Here is an 18,524-nt window from a genome sequence, read left to right on the forward strand (position 1 = left end):
GTGTCCAGGGACAGAGCATAGGCCCTGGGGGTTGGGAGCAGCCACTTCCTCATGAGCAGTCCAGCAGCGAAGCCCAGCCCAGCCCCACAGACCGAGAAAGTGACAAAGGAGAGTGAGAGGGGAGAGAGGGGAGAGAGGATATGAAGAAAAGTAGGAAGGACCTGAGGAACGAGGTGATGGAGAAGTAGGAAAGATGGGGGAGGATAGGAGAAAGTCACAGTGCTGCAGCAGGGGATGAAGGGGATACGGAAAACGGGCCAAAAGGCCGAGTGGACTTCCAAGCCCTGGGCAGGCACTGGCTCGGACCTGACACCACACTGACCACCAGCTGGTGGAGCGTGACCACTGTCTCCTCAGAGAGAACAGGGGCAGAGAGAACATGGAGGGAAAGCCCTCCCCACCTGGGGGGATCAGAAGTGGCTTCTCAGAGCCAAACTGGGGCCTGGAGCTCCTTTACCAACATTCAGGCTCTTCACTCCTGCCTCCTTCCCTGCCAGGTCCAGCCCAGCCCAGACCCCGGGACAACTCATGCTCAGTATGTGTTTGTTGAATGAATAACTGAGCAACAGAGATAAAAAGAATAAAAGTGCCCACTTAGACAAACGCTTGAAAAAGGTTATCAGGAGCACAATGTGGGCTTTTTCTCCCAAAGTTGAAATAAGGAAAGAAATGAAATCTTTTGTGTTGTGGGGAGGAAGGCCAGGCTGCTCCATGGAGAGGGGTCTCCTTCAGCTGAAAGCTACCAGGGACAAAACCATCCCTAAGGCGTGTCTCAGGGGTGAGAGGTGGCTTCCTCGGGCCCCCGCCCCACTCCAGGCTCCCACCGCCTCTGCCCCGGGCCTTGGTACCTGCCGCCAGCGGCTGCACTCTCCATTTCATCCCAGAAAATCTTCCCAGAATAACCATCTGACCATGTCAGTGCTCTGCTCTGCACCTTGCAGCACCACCCCTTGAACAGCTCACACCTTCACCACCTCTCCCCTGCTCAGAAACCCTCCATGGCTCCCCTCTACCCTGAGAATTATCTGGTCTCCTGTGAGACTCAGGCCCAGCCCATCTCTCCAAAGCCCACACCCGTTCCTGGCCCTCACATACTCTCAGCACACCAGCCTCCCTACTTTCTCACTGGTCTTCAAACACCTTGCTCTCCTTCTCTGGCTCACACGCCATGTCCTCTCTCTCGTGGGCATTTTCACTCTTGATCCAGCCGACTCCCGCTGACAGGTGCCGTGGCTTCACCTGCTTGGGGCTCCCATGCACTGATGCTGACCCCCCAGACTTCGAGCTCCTTAGAATTGGCCCGCGTCCCTGGCCCATCACATCCCAGCCCCCAGTGAACTACCCCAGCACATCAATATCTATCTGTTTTCCCCACAAATGGAAGGGGCCAATGACCTGGCGATGGACATCACGAGGGCAAGAACCAGACTCAGCGGCCCCCAGCCAGGAGCTTCTTCGTCCCCCTGCACTTGGCCGTGTGCCTTCAGAGATGAGCAGGCTGTTTCATCTGAGCCCGACAGCTGCCTTTTCCATCTGCTGAATGAGGAGCCAGGGCCTATAGGGGAATGACTTGCCCAGGCCCACAGGAGCCCCATGGCTTCTGCAGTTCAGCGGATCCGGGCCAGCTTGGCCAATGTTAGAGGACATACTCTTCCCCACTGCACCCTGGGGCCCAGAGCAGGTGCCAAGTCTGTAGCAATTAGTGGAGTGTGTGACAAGTGCTTCAGCAGACCCTGGAAGACCTCAGGGTGGGCGCTGGTAAGACGAGAGGCAGCCTCTCAGCCACCCACACGACCCCTCCCCCACAACTTGACTCTGGCCTCATCACTTAACACCGCTCCAGGGCCCCTTTTCTGACCCCCCAAGGCTCCCTTTCCCCAAAACCCCTCCTTCCTCTATAACCCCACCCTCAGGCTCTCCATGACCGAGTCGCAGAGCCAGGACCCTTCTGTCTGATCTTTGAGGTCCCCCATGGTCTGGCTCCTCAGCCCCCTCTGCCCTGACGTTGTTCCCAGCCACCAGAGTGGTCCCCAATCAGGAAGGGGCCCACCTAGAGGGGGAAAGGGCAAAGACATGGGAGGCACACGCACTGGCTTCTTTATTGGCAGAGTCTGCGAGACTCAGTAAGGCACGGAGTCCAGGAAGGGGATGGGCCGTCCCGGGGTGTGTGGTCAGGAAGACCGGGGCCTCAGTGCCGGGCACCCCATCACAGTGAGCACTTCCGCTCTGAGCAGCTCTCAGTGTTTCTCTCCTTCAAGACCCTCTCCTGGGGAGCTTTAGAACAAGGGGCCCTTTTTTCTCAAGAGGGTGAATGTGGGCAAGTAGGGGCAAGGGGAAGGAGGCGGCAGCTTGAGTGGAGAGCTGGGGCAGTGGCAGGGAGGGATCTGATGCTTGTCCTCCCTGAAGGCACTAAGAACAGAGGGGCCCAGCTCAGGGGCAAGCCCTGGAGGCGGGTGGGGGCTCAGCCTGCTATCACCAGCCCCAAGGCACCAGGTTGGACCAGCTGCATGGGGCTGCCTCAGCTGAAGTCGCGGTTGGGCAGGAGGAGGGGGGCTACCAGGGTCCACAGATAGAGGAGTAGCCCCGTCCAGCTGGCGCAGATCTTCACCCACACGGCAGTCCATGTGCTGATCATCTTCCGGGTCTCACCAGGTCTGGAACACACCATCATCCCAGTGAGCCTGGCCTCGACCTTAGGATCCAGTTGTGACCCCTGACTTCACCTCTGGCTCTCACCCTGTAGCTCTAGTCCTATCTCTGATATATTTGACACTTGGCCTTGTTGTGGTTGCCGTTCAGTTGCTAAGTCTGACTCTGCAAACCCAGGGACCGCAGCACGCCAGGCCTCCTCTGTCCTCCACTATCTCCCAGAGTTTGCTCAAATTCACGTCCGTTGAGTCAGACCATCTCATCCTCTGCAGCCCCCTTTTCCTTTTGCCTTCAGTCTTTCCCAGCATCAGGGTCTTTTCCAGTGAGTAGGCTCTTCGCATCAGGTGGCCAAAGAATTGGAGCTTCAGCTTCAGGCCTTAAGACTCCAAACACAGTTCTTGACCTTGTACTGTAGACCTGACCCTGACTTCAGTTACAACCCTGACCCTAGTCCTGGTGTAATATTGTGACCTGACTCTGGTCACTAACCTTGTGATCCTGATTCTGTGACCTCATTCCTGGTCCCTGACTCTGGGACCCTGAAGCACCTGACTTTAGTCTTGACTCTGAACCTCAATCCCATAATCCCAAGCCTGAGTTTATGACTACAGTTCTGGTATCTCTGACCTCAATTCTGACCCTTGGCCCTGTCCCCGGAGTCCTGGCCTCTAATCTTGTTACTCTGATCTTCGCTCTCTGACTTGGCTGCTTCAGTCCTGGCTTTCTGGCCTTGAAACTCCAATTTTAACCAAATGACCAAATCTGTCATTTGAGACAGAGTTGAGAGTCCCAACTTTCAACTTCATGACCCTGTTCTTGACCCTGTGACTTTGATTCTGACCCAACACCCTGCTCCTAACCCTCCAACCATGAATCCCAAATGTGATCCCACAACCCCAAACACTACGCCTGATCTGCAAACTTGGTCTGCCCTGCCCAGGCCCAGCCTCACCTCCCGTGAGCCCCACTTCTCAGGCATTCAGCGGAGGTACCAGCTACTGAGCAGACCAGGCACTGGCAGGGAAACTGAGGCAGAGATGGGGCAGGCTCCCTGGAGGGTCCTAGAGAGACACCTCCCTGCCCAAGTCTTGAGCAGGGGCCAGGAAAGCCCCAGCACAGGCCGGAGGGAAGGCATGTGGCACACACGCTGTGGGCAGGGAGGCTCCGTCCACGTACCTGTACCAGTTGGTGAGCGTCATCATGATATGGACAGAAGCGAGTACCAGGCACAAGTGGAAGAAGGAGTAGCTGTAGGTGACACCGTCCTGCTCGTTGTCGAAGGCCCGGCCCTCGGAGACCACCTGCTGCTGCGTGGCGTCCAGCACAGGCGGGCACTCCTCCGTCTGCATCAGGCTGTTCACCTGCCGGTGGTCTGAGGAGCGCAGACTATGGGAGGTGGGGGGAGAATGTGGGTACAGCTGTCGGACCATCACCACCAAGGTGAGCAACTGGGCAGCGCCAGGGGGCCTCACACACCATGGCACTGGTCACAGTGACCATGGGCACCAGGGTCCCTGAGCCTCGGGAGCCAGTGACCTGGTGGTTAGGCCCACAGCCCTGGAGTTAACAAATTGCCTTGACTCTCAACTCTACCCCTACTTCCTGTGTGACCTTGGGCAAGACACTTAACCTCTCTGAGCCTCTGATTCCTTGTCTATAAAATCAGAGGCAACAGTACCTCCCTTACAGGGCTGGTGAGGATTAAATGGAGTATCACTGTGAACTCCTAGCACTGTGCCTGGCACAGAGTAGACACCAAATAAACAACCTCTGTTATTCTGATTGTTTATCTGCCATTTCAGTAAGCATGCGTGGAGAATCTAGTATTGCAAAGGCTCATCCCACGTATTATATAGTGTTCGCAGTAATGCTCACCTGCTGTTACATTTGGTTTCCTTTTATTCATTTTAAGTAAGTAGGGTTACCTATTGCCTGCTTTTCATAATAAAAATAACAGTGATGATTTTTTATCATTGCTTTTCTATAGTGAGGTCTTGACATTTTTAACTATATTGAATAGTTCGAGACACATATACATTTTGAAGACCCAACACATATCTTGAAAAAAAGTGAATGAAGACCTGGATTCCAGCCCATTCCATCACATTGAGAAAGCACCGCCTGCTGAGCTTGGTGTCCTGGCTCCCACACCCTCCCGTCACTTGTGGCTCAGGGCTCCCAATCATGATTCCTTCCCAGAGACCAGCCCCTACCCCCACCCTCTGCTTACCTGATGAAGACAGTGCACAGGATGAAGACGACGAGACCCACGATGCTTGGCGCGTCCCACCAGTGGGTCTCATAGCCCTCGGGGCCTGCCAGGACCGTCCCGTTGCCAAAGTGGGTCAGCAGGTGAGGGTTGCATTTCTGATCTGGGGATGGGAGCATGGTCACCCTCAGCCCACGCAGGCCAGGTCTGAGCAGCCAGGGAGCCCAGAAGATGGGCTCAGATGGACAGACAGGCACACAACCAACCGTCCAAGTCCTGGTGACAGCACTTAGACAAAACAACAGAGACAGCTCCAGTAATGATGGGGTCCTCCCCACTCCCAGAAGGACTGAGTCTTGGAATGGGCGGGGGCTGGGGTCCCTGACATCTTTGAAGGTCCCCAGCCTAGGAAGAAGACCAGGCCTCCCGGAACCCAGGCATCTACTCACCGGGGACATTGGACAAGGCCAACCAGGTGACAAACATGGTGTAGAGTGTGATGATCGAGGCCTGCAGCAGACCCGAGTTGGGCTGGGCATCCTGGGGAAAGCGGCCCATCAGTGTGACTCTTGCCAAACCCGGTACACCCCACCCCACCCCCACCTAGCCCACTCACACCCAAGCGGGGGACCTCAGAAACCCCCACCACCCTGGCACCATCCCACCCCACACCTTTTGGGAGAACATACCATCTGGGCCACCCACTGCCCAACCTTGCCCACCCAAAGGTGAAGCCCTAATTTTTTCTCTTAACCGATTACCCGACTTGTTCCCCCGCTGAGAAAACCCTTCAAGGGCGGCATCTCTTCACACTTCGAGTTAAAGCTCTCTTCCCTTTACCCCACCTCCATCCTCACCTGGCCACTACATCCCCCACGGCCCACCCTGTCCCCGCCACCCCCTCCCTGCTGACTGCTCCTCAGCCACAGCGGCCACCTCTCTGTCTCAGCCTCCGCCTAGTCCTCACCAACCTCAGGGCCTTTGCACTCACCATGCCCTCCTCCCAACATGCTGCTCCCTCACATCTCTGCACTGGCAGCCCCTCTAGAATTCAGGCTTCCGCTTACACAAGACCCCCCAGAAGGCCCTGAAAACCCTGACTGCAGAAGCCCTTGGCCCTGCCAGCCCACCTCCCTTTCAGCCCGCACTCCATTTATTTCTCTACATAGCACTTTCTACCCAAAGTTATCTCACCTGGCCTCATTTCCTCCCCTGGCTTGTTCCTTCCCAGTCCCCACCATACACACACACACACACACACACACTTGAAAATATGAATCTGAACTCTACGATTAATAGCATAGGCCCTGGAGCCAGTCTGCCTGGGTTCAAATCCCAGTTCCACCCCTTACTAGCCATGTGACCTTAGGCAAAGTCTCTTTCCTCGGTTAAGCCTCTATTTCCTCATCTGGAAAGTGGGGATGACAATGGTGCGAGGACTGAATGACATAATAGATGCTGTTAACTGTCAGCTATTATTATTCCTCCTCTTGCTCACAGCTGTATCCCCAACATCTAGAAGAGTGCCTGGTACACAGTGAGTGCCCAAGAGGTATTTGCTGAATGAGTACTGATTGCTGTGTGACCTGGAACAGAGGCATCACCCTCTCTGGGCTTCCAATTTCTCACTGGCAAAAGGAAGCTCTGGCCCAAAGGAAGGTTCCCAACCTTTCTGCTGAGGACCCTCAAAGACTATCTAAGCTACCTCTGAAACCACCGATGGGCTGATATCCCAAAATGAAATACCACTGGACTCAGAAGGCCTCCTTTCTGAAGAACAAAAGATGGCCTTGGCAGCCCCCACCCATTATCCTAGACAGTCTGAGACTGGAAACTGGAACTGCACCTTCTACCACCACTTCTTGAGGTCACTTAGTGACCTTTCCTAATATTCTCCTGATTTGCATAAAAACTGATAGCACTGAAATAATGATAACAACAGCCAATGTCTGATGGATATCAGTAAGCCAGGCACTGTTTTGTGTTCACAAACACGGTCTCCATCTTGAGAATAAATCCAAAAACTGTTATTGTCCCCATTTAACATCTGAGATGAGAGAGGCACAGGGAGGTTAAGGCACTTTCCCAAAGACAGCCAGCATGTAAATGCAAGAGTCGAGACTCTCACCCAGGGAGGCTGACCTGGGAGCCCACGCTCTTGGCCCCAGCCTCTGTGATGGAGAGACCCGGCTCCCACCCCCCAAGGTTCCTACAAGAAATCCCACACACCGAGGGGCCTGGTTTCAGGTTGGGCAGAGACAGGCCGGGCTCTCACCTGGATCTTGGGCAGAACGGCAACGATGGAGACACAGACACAGAGAGTGAGGTTGAGGCCAATGAAAACCTTGCCCTCGTAGCAGGCACCGGGCTGGGTGTAGTAGACGAACAGCAGCGCCACGGCCGTGATCGACAGTGCGTAGAAGAGGAGGGTGAAGAAGAAGAGGCCTGGGAGGGAAGGGCAGCAGCAGGTGGGTCTGGAGGCACAAGGACCCCCGTCCCTCATCGGGCAGTCATCTGGTCTCGGGTCCCAGCTTCCTCCTCCAAGGAGTGCCTGCTAAACTTCCGTCCTCATCCAGTCTTTGTAAGCACCCACCCCACCCTGAACTAAAATGATTCACGTGCCACAAATAAGGTCACCATAAGTATAAAGACAATGAATAGAGAACAGTCTTTCAAAGCGTGAACTAGATGCGTGGTGATCAGGGAGGTGGGACAACCAAACCAACCCCAAGTGAGCCTTTCTTCTCGACCGATTCAGAAAATCGATCTGAAGAAGGACCCATTCTGCTGCTGGGGATTCAATAACCAGGGGTGATTTGAAGTCTGGTCTAGCTGGGTGTGGTCAATTCTGCAGGGCTTGCACCACCGGCCCCCTCCAGGGCCCTCCAGCGCAGCTCTCATCTGATCCACCTCAGCCGCCTGGATCAGCTGCCCTGCCCACACATACCCTTCTCTCCATCTGCCACGGATGGCTCCGTTCCTGTCCTAAGGCAGGAGGCAGCCTGAGATGCCCTCCAGGTCGCCGTCCTTCAGGGACCCCCCTCCTCAGTTAGCTCAGCCCCTGCACGAGGCCACGGGGTAGCACTGACCTGCGTACCAGGCGCGGGAGTCACGCTCCTCGGCCTTGCACAGCCAACGCTGGTTCCAGGAGTGCGCAAAGTCAATGAGCAGCAGTAGCTGGATGAGGAGGAAGATGAAGGAGCCCACGACACCGAAGTAGAACCAGACTGGGTGGGGAGAGGGGAGGGAAGCAAGGCGGTCCGGCTGTAGGGCAGCAGCCTAGGGCAGGCACCCTCCAGGGTCTCTTCTCACGCTCACTTTCACACATTCAACAGTCATTCATGCCACACCCTGTATTGATGTCCCCTCCCTCAGGGAGCCCCAGGCCACACACAGAGATGCTTTGTAGCAGGGTCAAGGCAGGTCCCCTTAACCCCCAGAACTGCCCAAAGGCCATGTGGCCAAGCACCAGAGTCCTGTCTCCTGGGTGCAAACAGCAGTACCCACCAGTGCTTGTTCCTCTTGGTAGCCCCCATCCCTCCCCACCAAGGCCACCTACTGTTGGAGAAGCAGCCATCGGGGATGTAGAAGGCACCCACAGTGATGCCCACGAAAATCAGGAACTTAAAGAACCAAAACCTATGGTGCAAAAATGGGTAGGTCAGACTAGAGAGCTGAATAGGGAGAGAGGAAAAGCTGGCCCCCCAGAATCCCACCCCCACAGGACAGGTACTGGGAGAGATGGCAGGGACTTTCTGATGATCTGATGGGCACAGAGAGTCTGTCCTGGCCTTAAAAAAAGTCCCGAGGGGCAGAGGGAAGGACCAATTAGGGGTGAGGATGGCCACCCGGGTTCTAGCCCTAACTATGCCACTGAATTGTTGTGAAACCGAAGGCATGTATCATCTTTCCTGGGCTTTATTTCCTCATCTGAGAAATGGGTATTGCTCAATGAACTGATCTCTGTGCTGCGTCCTCCTGGCTTCGGCAGCTCCTCAGTCTGAAGGTAGGGTCTGGAGACAGGCAGAGAATGGGGAAATCCACTGTGGGAGGGCCTCAGGGTGCAGGTGGGGCCCCCTCCTCACCCGTTCTGGATAGCAGCCCTGGGGTCTCGACTGCTGCGCACGCAGACCATAAGCAAAGAGAAAAGGAAGAAGAAGGCCGCCATAGCAAAGCACATGCGGTAGACGGCGCGGTGGCCGAGCAGGGAGCCACAGTCGATATGGCCCTGCAGGACGACGTGGGATCCGGTCCCCTCGTTACACACCCAGGGCAGCTGTGGAGACAGACAGAGCAGCTGGAACACCCCACCCCACCCAGTACCCAAGGTGACTCTGCCCAGGCCTCCCCCCACCAAGGCAAGAGGTTCTCCAGGCCTGGGCTAGACGGCAGTCTGTCCCTCCCACCTCCATCCACCACCCATCTCCATTCCCACCCACCTTTGCCGCTCAAGTCCCGTGAGTGAACCCCCCAGGGACAGACGTCCAGTTAGATCTTGTTAATTTCCCTACTATCATCTCACAATCTCAGGACTACACCGCACTGTCCAAGGCAGGATTTTCCAAAGCGCTCTCCCGTTACCAGTTACATCAGAATCCACTGAGGTCCCCTGTCCTATGGAGCTAGAGTCTCTAGGGTGGAGTTTGAGATTCTGCATTTCTAGCACACTCCCCAGGGGATTCATGCCTCTGTGCACACTAGCATGTCAGAACCTCTGGCCTCATTGTGTCACTGGCTATGAAATATTGAGACGGAGGGAAGACAAGACCCTCAAAACTGGGCTTATGCATCAAAGTGGGGAGAGCCTGCCCTGGGCCACTGTCTGGCGTGGGGGCAGTAACGATTCATGAGACTCCCCAAGGGGACCATGGCTTATGAGAAACGAGGCGGATCAAACCCTCCTCCCAGTGTGAAGAAACACCCCCCTAATGTCAAGCTTGGATCATTGGTGCGCTGGACACTCCTGCCCATCTTTTTTGTTTGTTTTTTTTTTAACTTTTTGGCTTTTTTATAAGCAGTTGCACCGCGGGCTCAAGGTTAACATGTTCCACCAAACATCAAACTGGTGTTTCTTGAAAACTGGGCGTCTGGCTAAAATGAATCTCCAGGTTCCCTGGTAATTGACAATAGTGTTCCTTTATGGATGGGGGGGCTAACAGCCAAGGATGGTGCCAGGATGGGGGTGGGGTGTGCAAATGGAGCTAAGGGAGAGGTGGGCTTTGGGGAACACGGAGGGGGTTTCATCCTCAGCGGTCCACTGGTTTTCATTTGTGATTCACTCCAAACCCTCCCTGTCCTGCCCACCTCTTGATCAGCTGGGCCCCCTGGTAGCTGAGCCTTTGCCAGGTCCCGCGGGCAGCTCACCTTGTAGAGCTGGCTCTCCACGCCAGGACTCAGCATGATGACACACACCAGCACCCCGAGGAAGAGGAAGACCGTGAAGAAGAGGCGGCTCAACGTGGAGTTGTGGCTACAGGGGCAGCAGCTGCACAGGATGCAGGGGGCAGAGCCGCAGAGGCAGGACGCCTGCAGGGAGGGCGGGGACGGCACCTTACTCTCTGCCTCCTCTCCCTTTTCCCGCCCGAGCACGCGGCATCCTCCTGGGGCCCACTGCCTGCTGCCTAGTCAATATCTCCAAACCTACACAGAGCCCTCCCATGCCACGCTATGGAAGGATTCCTATTCCCCACATGTCATCCCATTTAACTTTCAAGCCCAAGGGAAGAGGCAAAGCAGACAAAGGCTGGAAGAGGCTGGGTCGCCCAAGGACACACAGCCAGCAAGCAACAGAACGCAGATTCAAACCGGGCTCTATCCTCAGGGGTTACTGTGGCTTCAGAGAGAGAGCTGAGGTCACACTGTTTCTTATTTCAGATGAAGCAGAGTGGAAAAAAAAGTCCAGAAGGCCAAGCCTGTCGCTAGTTAGCCATGTAACCTTATACAGTTCATTTACTCTCTCTTAACCTCAGGTTCCTCTTTCATAAAATGGAAATCAGAGGGTAGCTGGTTCTCACATGGTAGTTTTAAGAATAAAATCAGGATTTTAAATTCTAACTCCCTCAGGCTCCCTGTCCTCCTTCCCTGCTTTTCTCCAAAGGACTTAGACAACCACCTGATTGGCTTCACATTGACTCACGGTACCTGCCTCTCACTGTTAACCTGTGAGCTCCACCAGGGCAGGGGGGTTTGTCTGTTTTGTTCATTGTGGAGGTGCCAGAAATGGGAACCAGGCCTGACATATCATGGGGAGTTCAGGGACTATCTGTTGAATGAGAGTTAAGTGTCTGGCATGGTACCAGACATATGTTAAGACCTCAAGAAACAGCAGGTGCTGATCACTCAACATCTGCTGAATGAACGGAATGAAGGATATGAGAGGTTGGGATTCCCGCCCTGGGGCTGCACCAGTTTGGACAGCAGAGACGTCCAACCCCTTCTGTCTCAGGCACCTCTGCCCTCTGTCAGCCCCTCCCTTCCAGGGCTTGGCTGAAATCGCTTAGGGGCTGGTGATGCCACTCCATTCGTAGCTGTAGCCTCACCCCACGGAAGCCAGTTCCACAGCCCAGCCTTGGAGGAAACGGGGCCACATCCAAATATCTGTGGGTCACAGTTTCTCTTCCTCCAAACAGCTCTGACTCCTCATTCAGGTATGTGAGAGTTGGGAGGGCAAGAGACACAGGTCCCACCCTCCTGGAGTTTTCAAGGGTAGGAAAGCGACTCACCACTTCCTTACACCTGTCATGGTAAGTGCTGCCATGAGAGTGACCAGCGGGGGCCTAGTTTAGATGGGAAGTGGCGAGTCACTGCCCTGAAGGGATGCCATTTAAAACTGAGAGCTGAACAGTGAGGACTCACTCTGCTGGCCAAGATGAAGAAAGAGTGTTCCAGACAAAAGGAAGAGAGCCTGCAGTGGCTCTGGGGGCAGGCAGGAGCTGAGTGTTGGAGGAAGGAAAAGAAGGCCTTGTGGCCAAAGCTTTAACAGCAAGTGCGTAGTGAGGTCAGCCAGGCTGGTGGGGCCTGGCAGCCACGTACAGGACCCTGGTGTTCTTCCTATGAGCAACGGGCCTCCATTGCCGTTGGGCACCACGTCCCAAGGAGGAGAGGGACAGGAACAGCCTTCTACTAAGTGACCAGCTTTGCAGAGAGAGGCTGAAAGGGTCCCTTGCTCCTCTGAGGCCCTGTCCCCCGCTTTCTGGACTGGTCTCAGGGGCACCGCACACTCTGCTCGTGGTGCAGCTGCCTTCCCGTCTCCTCCCTCCTCTCCCCTCAGACTGGAAAGGCCCCTGGGAATGCCCCTTGTAACCTATCTCTCTCACCCACAAAGCCAAGCACAGCATGGATGCTAAATGAAATGCCTGCAGAAGGAAATTCTCCCTTGGGGTCCAAATCATAACAATCCACCCATCCATCAATTTCTGGTTGTATCTTGCAAACCCCGCCCATAGCCCTGACTCCTATCCATGGCTACCTGGGGGGTGGGGTGGTGAGAAGATAAGCAAATGACAGAAATAGTGTTTTATAAGCCATAAAGAGCATTCTGAGATCAGAGAGATTAATAGACTTGCCAGAAATCACACAGCAAGTGGATGGCAGTAATAATAGTGATGGCTTCCGTTTATGATGAGTTACTCTGTCCCAGACACTGGTGAGCACTTTGTCTAGACTAAGCCTCACTGACACTATGAAGTATGCTGTAACCTCCCATTTATAAACGGGGAAACTGAAACTCAGGGAGATAGCACGACCAAGGTCACGTTGCAAGTAAGCTGAGGAGCTGGGATTTGAGATCAAGTCTGTCTGCACCAGGGTCTGCTAAGTCATGGATGGCAGTCTCATTTAATTTCAAATGAAAACAATGAAAGTTTTTTTTCACCCAGCAATGAAAACAATCCCTCCAGTGCCCAAGAAAACCAAGGGAGGCCAACAGGCACTGTTCATGGGGTTAAAAAGCAGAGACATTATTTTGCCAACAAAGGTCGTATAGTCAAAGCTATGGTTTTTCTAGTAATAATGTATGGATGTGAAAGTTGGACCATAAAGAAGGCAGAGTGCTGAAGAATTGATGTTTTTGAACTGTGGTGTTGGAAAAGACCCTTGAGAGTCCCTTAGACTGCAAGAAGATCAAACTAGTCAATCCTAAAGGAAATCGATCCTGAATATTCACTGGAAGGACTGATGCTGAAGCTAAAGCTCCAAAACTTTGGCCACCAGATGCAAAAAGCTGACTCATTAGGAAAGACCCTGATGCTGGGAAAGATTGAAGGCAGGAGGAGAAGGGCACGACAGAGGATGTTATGGCTGGATGGCATCACCAACTCGATGGACATGAATTTGAGCAAGCTCTGGGAGACGGTGAAGGACAGGGAAGCCTGGCGTGCTGCAGTCCATGGGGTCACCAAGAGTCGGACTTGACTGAGCAACTGAACAACAACAGGCACTGACCTCAGGAACCAAGTACCCAAGTACCCAGGTCAAGCTGGGCTCTGGCTTGTTACCATTTCCATCTGAGATGTTTGAGACACAAGAAAAACTGCCACACTGCAGTCAGGGAGGCTGCCTTTCAACTTACTCTGGTTCTTAGAGATCAAAATCCAGGTATTGCTGATACCTGAAATCTCAGGTTTCCAAAGACCTGGCTGGTAGCCAGAGAGACCAGGTTTGGGAGACAGAAATACACACAGCCCCTTCCTCCCACCCTGGCTGCTTCTGGAGCATCCTTGCAGTTGTTCATACATTCTGATCTCCACTCCCCACCTCTGGGGATCACTCCGACACAACTTCTTCCTATACAAATACCAGCCCACGGAGTAAAAGCAGACACCTGCACACACATATACACACGGATGTTCACAGTGACACTGTTCACATGAGGAAAACAATAGGGGGAAGCTGAAAATAACTAAATGCCCATCACTGCACCATGGTACTCCCCTCTTAGAGGGATCTCTCTATGGATGGAGCAGATGTGTTGGTAACACTTAAATAGGCACATGAAACTAAATATAGTTAAATGTAAAGTATATCCAATAAAGTTGATTTTATTATTAAAAAAAACCCAAAAATTTTAAATTAAGAAAAAAAAACTAAAATAGGCACGAAGCTTTACGTTGCATGAACTTATCAGAATATCAAGAAACTGCAAATGACCTCTTTGCCCCACACCAGCAGACAGTGGTGGATGACTGACCCCATGGAATGGTACAGAAGCAGGAAAGATGACAATCTCTAGATTGACAGCAACACAGGCTATGCTTGGGATGCAATGTGAAAGGCCAAGGCAGACTATTACACCGTTCCTACACTCAGATTACAACACAGCCCTCCCCAAATGCACTCAGGGGCAAGGCAGCGATGGAAAAGCACCAGAACTTAGACTGGTGGAATCATAGCACCAGCCAGACTCTCAGAAAGGAGAACTCAGAACTCAGGAAACCCTGGGCCGGAGCGTCTATAAGCTGCAAGGTTCCGCGGCACCCCTGAACTAGCTGAGCCACCCTGCTACTGCTGCTAAGTCGCTTCAGTTGTGTCCGACTCTGTGTGACCCCATAGACGGCAGCCCACCAGGCTCCCCCGTCCCTGGGATTCTCCAGGCAAGAACACTGGAGCGGGTTGCCATTTCCTTCTCCAATGCATGAAAGTGAAAAGTGAAAGTGAAGTCGCTCAGTCGTGTCCGACTCTTGGCGACCCCATGGACTGCAGCCTACCAGGCTCCTCTGTCCATGGGATTTTCCAGGCAAGAATACTGGAGTGGGGTGCCATCGCCTTCTCCGTGAGCCACCCTAGCCCGACATAAAACACAGGAGAGAAGAGGGCAGCCCAAAACTACTTCAAGCACACTTCTTTCCCCGACGCAATGTGAAGAGGAGAGGGCCCTGTCGTGCCCCTGCCACCAGCTGGCAGGATGACCTTAGACAAGTCTCTTTTCTCCCCTGTGGGACTCAGTTTCCTCAGCCATAAAATGGGCTTCCAGGCAGGGCAGTGAAGCAACTTGGAGCCCATCAGACAGCCATGGGTTTCAGCAGCTTCCCCACTTCCTCAAATGTGGTGTCTGGTGCTTTACCACTGGCAGGCACTTACAGAGCTGCCGCTGCACACCAGCTTCAGGCTAAGTCCCACAGAACCCTCCCGACATGCTGAGAGCTGGTACCACTGTGCACCCCACTTCACAGATAAGGAGAGAGGTTCTCAGTCACGCAGCTGAGAACAGACCAAGCCAGGATCCAGACCAACCAGTCTGATGTGAAGGTCTTTCATACTCCCTCACCTGTGGAAGGCCATCCCTAAGGATCTGCTGACCATCCAGCTCACCCTGTGCTGACCTGCTTGGTGACTCCCATCCCCAGTGGGTCTACCTTATCCCCTCCTGGCCAGGACTCACCTTCAGTCCAGCACAAACACTGACCAAGAGGGCCACTTGTGGACTTCCCTGGTTGTGCAGTGGACAAGAACCCACCCGCCAATGAAGGGGACACGGGTTCGATTCCTGGTCTGGGAAGATTCCACATGCCACGGAGCAACGAAGCCCATGTGCCAAAACTACTGAGCCGGCGTTTGAGAGCCCGTGAGCTGCAACCACTGAAGACCGCTTGCCTAGAACCCGTCCGCAACAAGAGAAGCCACCACAATGAGAAGCCCTTACTTGGTGACTAGAGAGTAGCCTTACTCTCTGCAACTAGAGAAATGAAGTTGCAGTTCAGCAATGAAGACCCAGCAGAGCCAAAAATAGATACATAAATAAAACTCTTTTTTTTTTTTTTTTTTTTTATAAAAGAGAGAGCCACTTGCATTCCCTACTTGCTGTGACAGATTTGCATCTGACCAAGGGGACCCATGTATGCCAAAATGTTCCCCCTAAAGATGCCTGACAACCCCTCATTAGAACTTCAGTCCTCTCAGGCAAGTGTCCATTGAAACACTGTTATTGGTTATCCAGCAGTGCCCAACAGCACCACTTAGTACTACGTGGCTGTGGGAAAATTGTCTTCTCTCACTGATCCAGCTTCCTCAGCTGTGAATAATGTTAACTTCCTCACTGGGGTCGCTGTGAGGACTAAATGAAAGGATATATACAAAATGCTCACTACACCGCTGAGCTCTGAATTCTGGGCCTACAGTAAGGACCTAGTCAATGGCGGCTATCATCAGTATCACAATCTGCAAAATAAGTTAACTCTGTCATGGTGGGGGGGGAGTGGGATGGGTGGGTAATATGGCATGGGTGAAGGGCTCAGCACAGCACTTGGCATGCAGTAAGCAACCGGTAAACATCAGAATGCCAAGGGGAGGCTCCTAACAGGAGGGGCAGGTCCCTTGCAGACATTAGATACCTGCAACCTCCCGAACCTCCTGATTCTACTCTGGGCCAACCCTGCCCCTCAGCAGCCAGAATATGAAGGGAGGGGAGACGTGGGCAGAAGCCTAGACTAGGGATCAGATATTAATCCTGACTATGCAGATCTTCCTCCTTTCGCTGTGCAACCTTAAGCAAGTCGGCTAAACTCTCTGGGCTGCAGCCTCCTCATCTATAACCCATGGGTTGGCGCTCACCTGTCTGGTGCCTTCTGATTCAGCATTGCAGGAGCCTGACTCAGAGACCAGCAACTGGTTCCAGAGGGAATTCTCCACCCACCTTTTTAAAATGATAATAACAATAGCTCCGGTTTGGAGAGCTTACTGTATGCCAAGAACAAGGTGGGGCACTTTTAAATCTCGAGGGAGGCAGATGGAGAGACAGACGCACCCGGAAATGGCAGGTTTCCTTTCAAAAACCTCCCCCGCCCCCAGGCTAGCCCAGATAGAAGGAATTCTAGTCAACTCCAAGGAAACTCTCCCTCCCCAACCAGGAAGCAAACCCTTTCGGGCCAGAGCTCCAACCCAAACCTTGGTGTCACTGGGCAGGAAAAGACCTCAGGAATCAGCTCCTGCACAAGCACACGTGCATGCACACACACACATACACCCTTCACAGATGGGAACATGGAGGCCCAGAGGGGACAAGGGTCCAGGGACCCACTCTATAGCCTCTCTGTGCAGACACCCTTCTCGGAAAATAGCTGTAAAGTACATCTCTCTAGATCCCCAGCTGTGGGCCCCAACACCCCCATCCTATCATTCACACACATCGGGGACAAAGGAAAGTTAAGTCTGGGATTCAGCAGCCACCAGAACCCCCTCCCCCTTCCTCTCCGCTCCTCTTTGTGTAGGGCAGAGGGGGAGGGGGCTGCCTGAATGAACCTCAGATTTAATGAAGGGAAGAGGGAAAGGAAAGGGGGCTGGGAAAAGGAGAAGGGGCCTCCCTGCCGGGGTCTGGCTGACACTCCTCCCCTCTGCTGGCAGCAGCGCCAACTGAGCCTGGCTGCTCCCCAGGTCCCCGAGCAGACGACCAGGTAGTCCCTCCCCGCCCCCACACACCCCAACCTCCCTCAGGTCCTGGGTTTCCCCACCCAAAGTTGGGCGGGTGTTGGCCTAACCCGTAAGACGGACTCAAGCTCGCTCAAGATCGGCTTAGAAAGGCAGAGAGGGTCTTCCTCCCCACCCCCGACTTCGGCCCTGGGGCCTAGGAGGGAAAGGTCTGGGGTTCACTGGAAAAGTGCCCAGGAGTCTGGCCTGAGCCAGACTGAAAAGCAGGGACAAGGCACAGAGAAACTGACAGCCCGGACAGACACGGAACCATAAAGACAAACAATGACAGATGTTAAGAGGCTTCGGACGGACAAAGACAGTCGGACGAACGAACGGACAGATATGAGACACATACAAAGGGACAAACTGAGGCAGACGGGCAGGGACAGACAGCCTGACTTGACACACACAGAAACAGAGGACACCCGGCAGAGAGGGGCAGGGACCGGCAGGCACACAAAGAGAGCGTCCGGGAGGCAGACGAGAGGCTCACTGCCAGGACGACTCCAAGTTGGGCCAACTGGGGCTGCAGCGCCCATCCCCTCCCCGAGCTCTGGGCCTCAGTCTCCCCAGTTCCCTGGAGGGGCGCCCGCCCAGGACACTCCCTTCCCCCCGCCCCGGGGCGCCCCACCCGTTCCCCCGCGGTAACCCGATCGCCAGACACCAGCCGTCTCCGGCGCCCGCGGGCCCGGGATGGGGGTGGGGGGACTCGATGAGCCGGGGTACCCGAGGAGCGAGGAGGCGGGGTGCGGGCCCATAAAGACAAGTTTGGAGGAAGAAAAAAGAAGAAACTATTTGGAGGAAGAAGACAAGACAAAAGTGCGAGCCCGAAGAAGGGGCAGGCGGCGCGGGCGGGCGACGGGGTCAGGACTCACGCAGCTGAGCAGGGAGCAGGCGCCCAGACAGGCCCCCATGTTTGCGGCGGCGCGGGTCGCGGGGTGCGGGCCGAGGGGCGCCGGCTCCCGTCCGGCTCCAGGCGCCCGGGGTTGGCCCCGCCCCCCCGGCCCCGCCCTGGCCCGGCTCCGCCCCACCTGCCGAAACCGCTCGCGGCTTTCCGGCGGTGTTCGGGGCCTCCCGGGACTCACCTGGGGCAGGTGCGCTGGGCTGGACCATAAGGAAAGTGGGGGTACCGGGGATTCCAGCTGCCGCGCAAGCCGCGCAACTGGACTCACGTCCGGATACAAAGTGATGGTTTGGAAATAGGGAGACCTGGGTTCGATTCCCGGAGAAGGCAATGGCACCCTACTCCAGTACTCTTGCCTGG

At 54.4% G+C, this 18,524-nt stretch overlaps 1 protein-coding gene across 2 annotated transcripts; it reads right to left on the reverse strand.

Annotated features, from left to right (window-relative positions):
* Positions 1–2,074: 2,074 nt before the first annotated feature.
* Positions 2,075–18,259, reverse strand: SERINC2 (serine incorporator 2). Of its 2 annotated transcripts, XM_070774731.1 has the most exons (11): positions 18,136–18,259; positions 16,406–16,487; positions 10,223–10,384; positions 8,944–9,134; positions 8,418–8,497; positions 7,948–8,085; positions 7,134–7,303; positions 5,308–5,398; positions 4,880–5,021; positions 3,826–4,035; positions 2,075–2,654 (listed from the first exon to the last, which is right to left on the reverse strand). In XM_070774731.1, the coding sequence occupies exons 3-11, from the start codon at positions 10,256–10,258 to the stop codon at positions 2,519–2,521; spliced, it is 1,194 nt and encodes a 397-aa protein (XP_070630832.1). In that variant the 5' UTR covers positions 10,259–10,384; positions 16,406–16,487; positions 18,136–18,259; the 3' UTR covers positions 2,075–2,518. The 2 variants fall into 2 exon arrangements, with proteins under 2 accessions (XP_070630832.1, XP_070630831.1); XM_070774730.1 differs by lacking the exon at positions 16,406–16,487.
* Positions 18,260–18,524: the final 265 nt, after the last annotated feature.

This window comes from Bos indicus, chromosome 2, assembly GCF_029378745.1.
Source record: "Bos indicus isolate NIAB-ARS_2022 breed Sahiwal x Tharparkar chromosome 2, NIAB-ARS_B.indTharparkar_mat_pri_1.0, whole genome shotgun sequence".
NCBI lineage: Eukaryota > Metazoa > Chordata > Mammalia > Artiodactyla > Bovidae > Bos > Bos indicus.

Bases quoted from the DNA above. Each gene is read 5' to 3' on its own strand.
- SERINC2 (XM_070774730.1), bottom strand. From the start codon at position 18,174: ATGGGGGCCTGTCTGGGCGCCTGCTCCCTGCTCAGCTGC. The intron at 4,036-4,879 runs GTAAGCAGAGGG...CACCTCCCATAG, and splicing joins CTGTGCACTGTCTTCATCAG to TCTGCGCTCCTCAGACCACC. The intron at 2,655-3,825 runs GTACGTGGACGG...GGTGTGTTCCAG, and splicing joins ACGCTCACCAACTGGTACAG to ACCTGGTGAGACCCGGAAGA.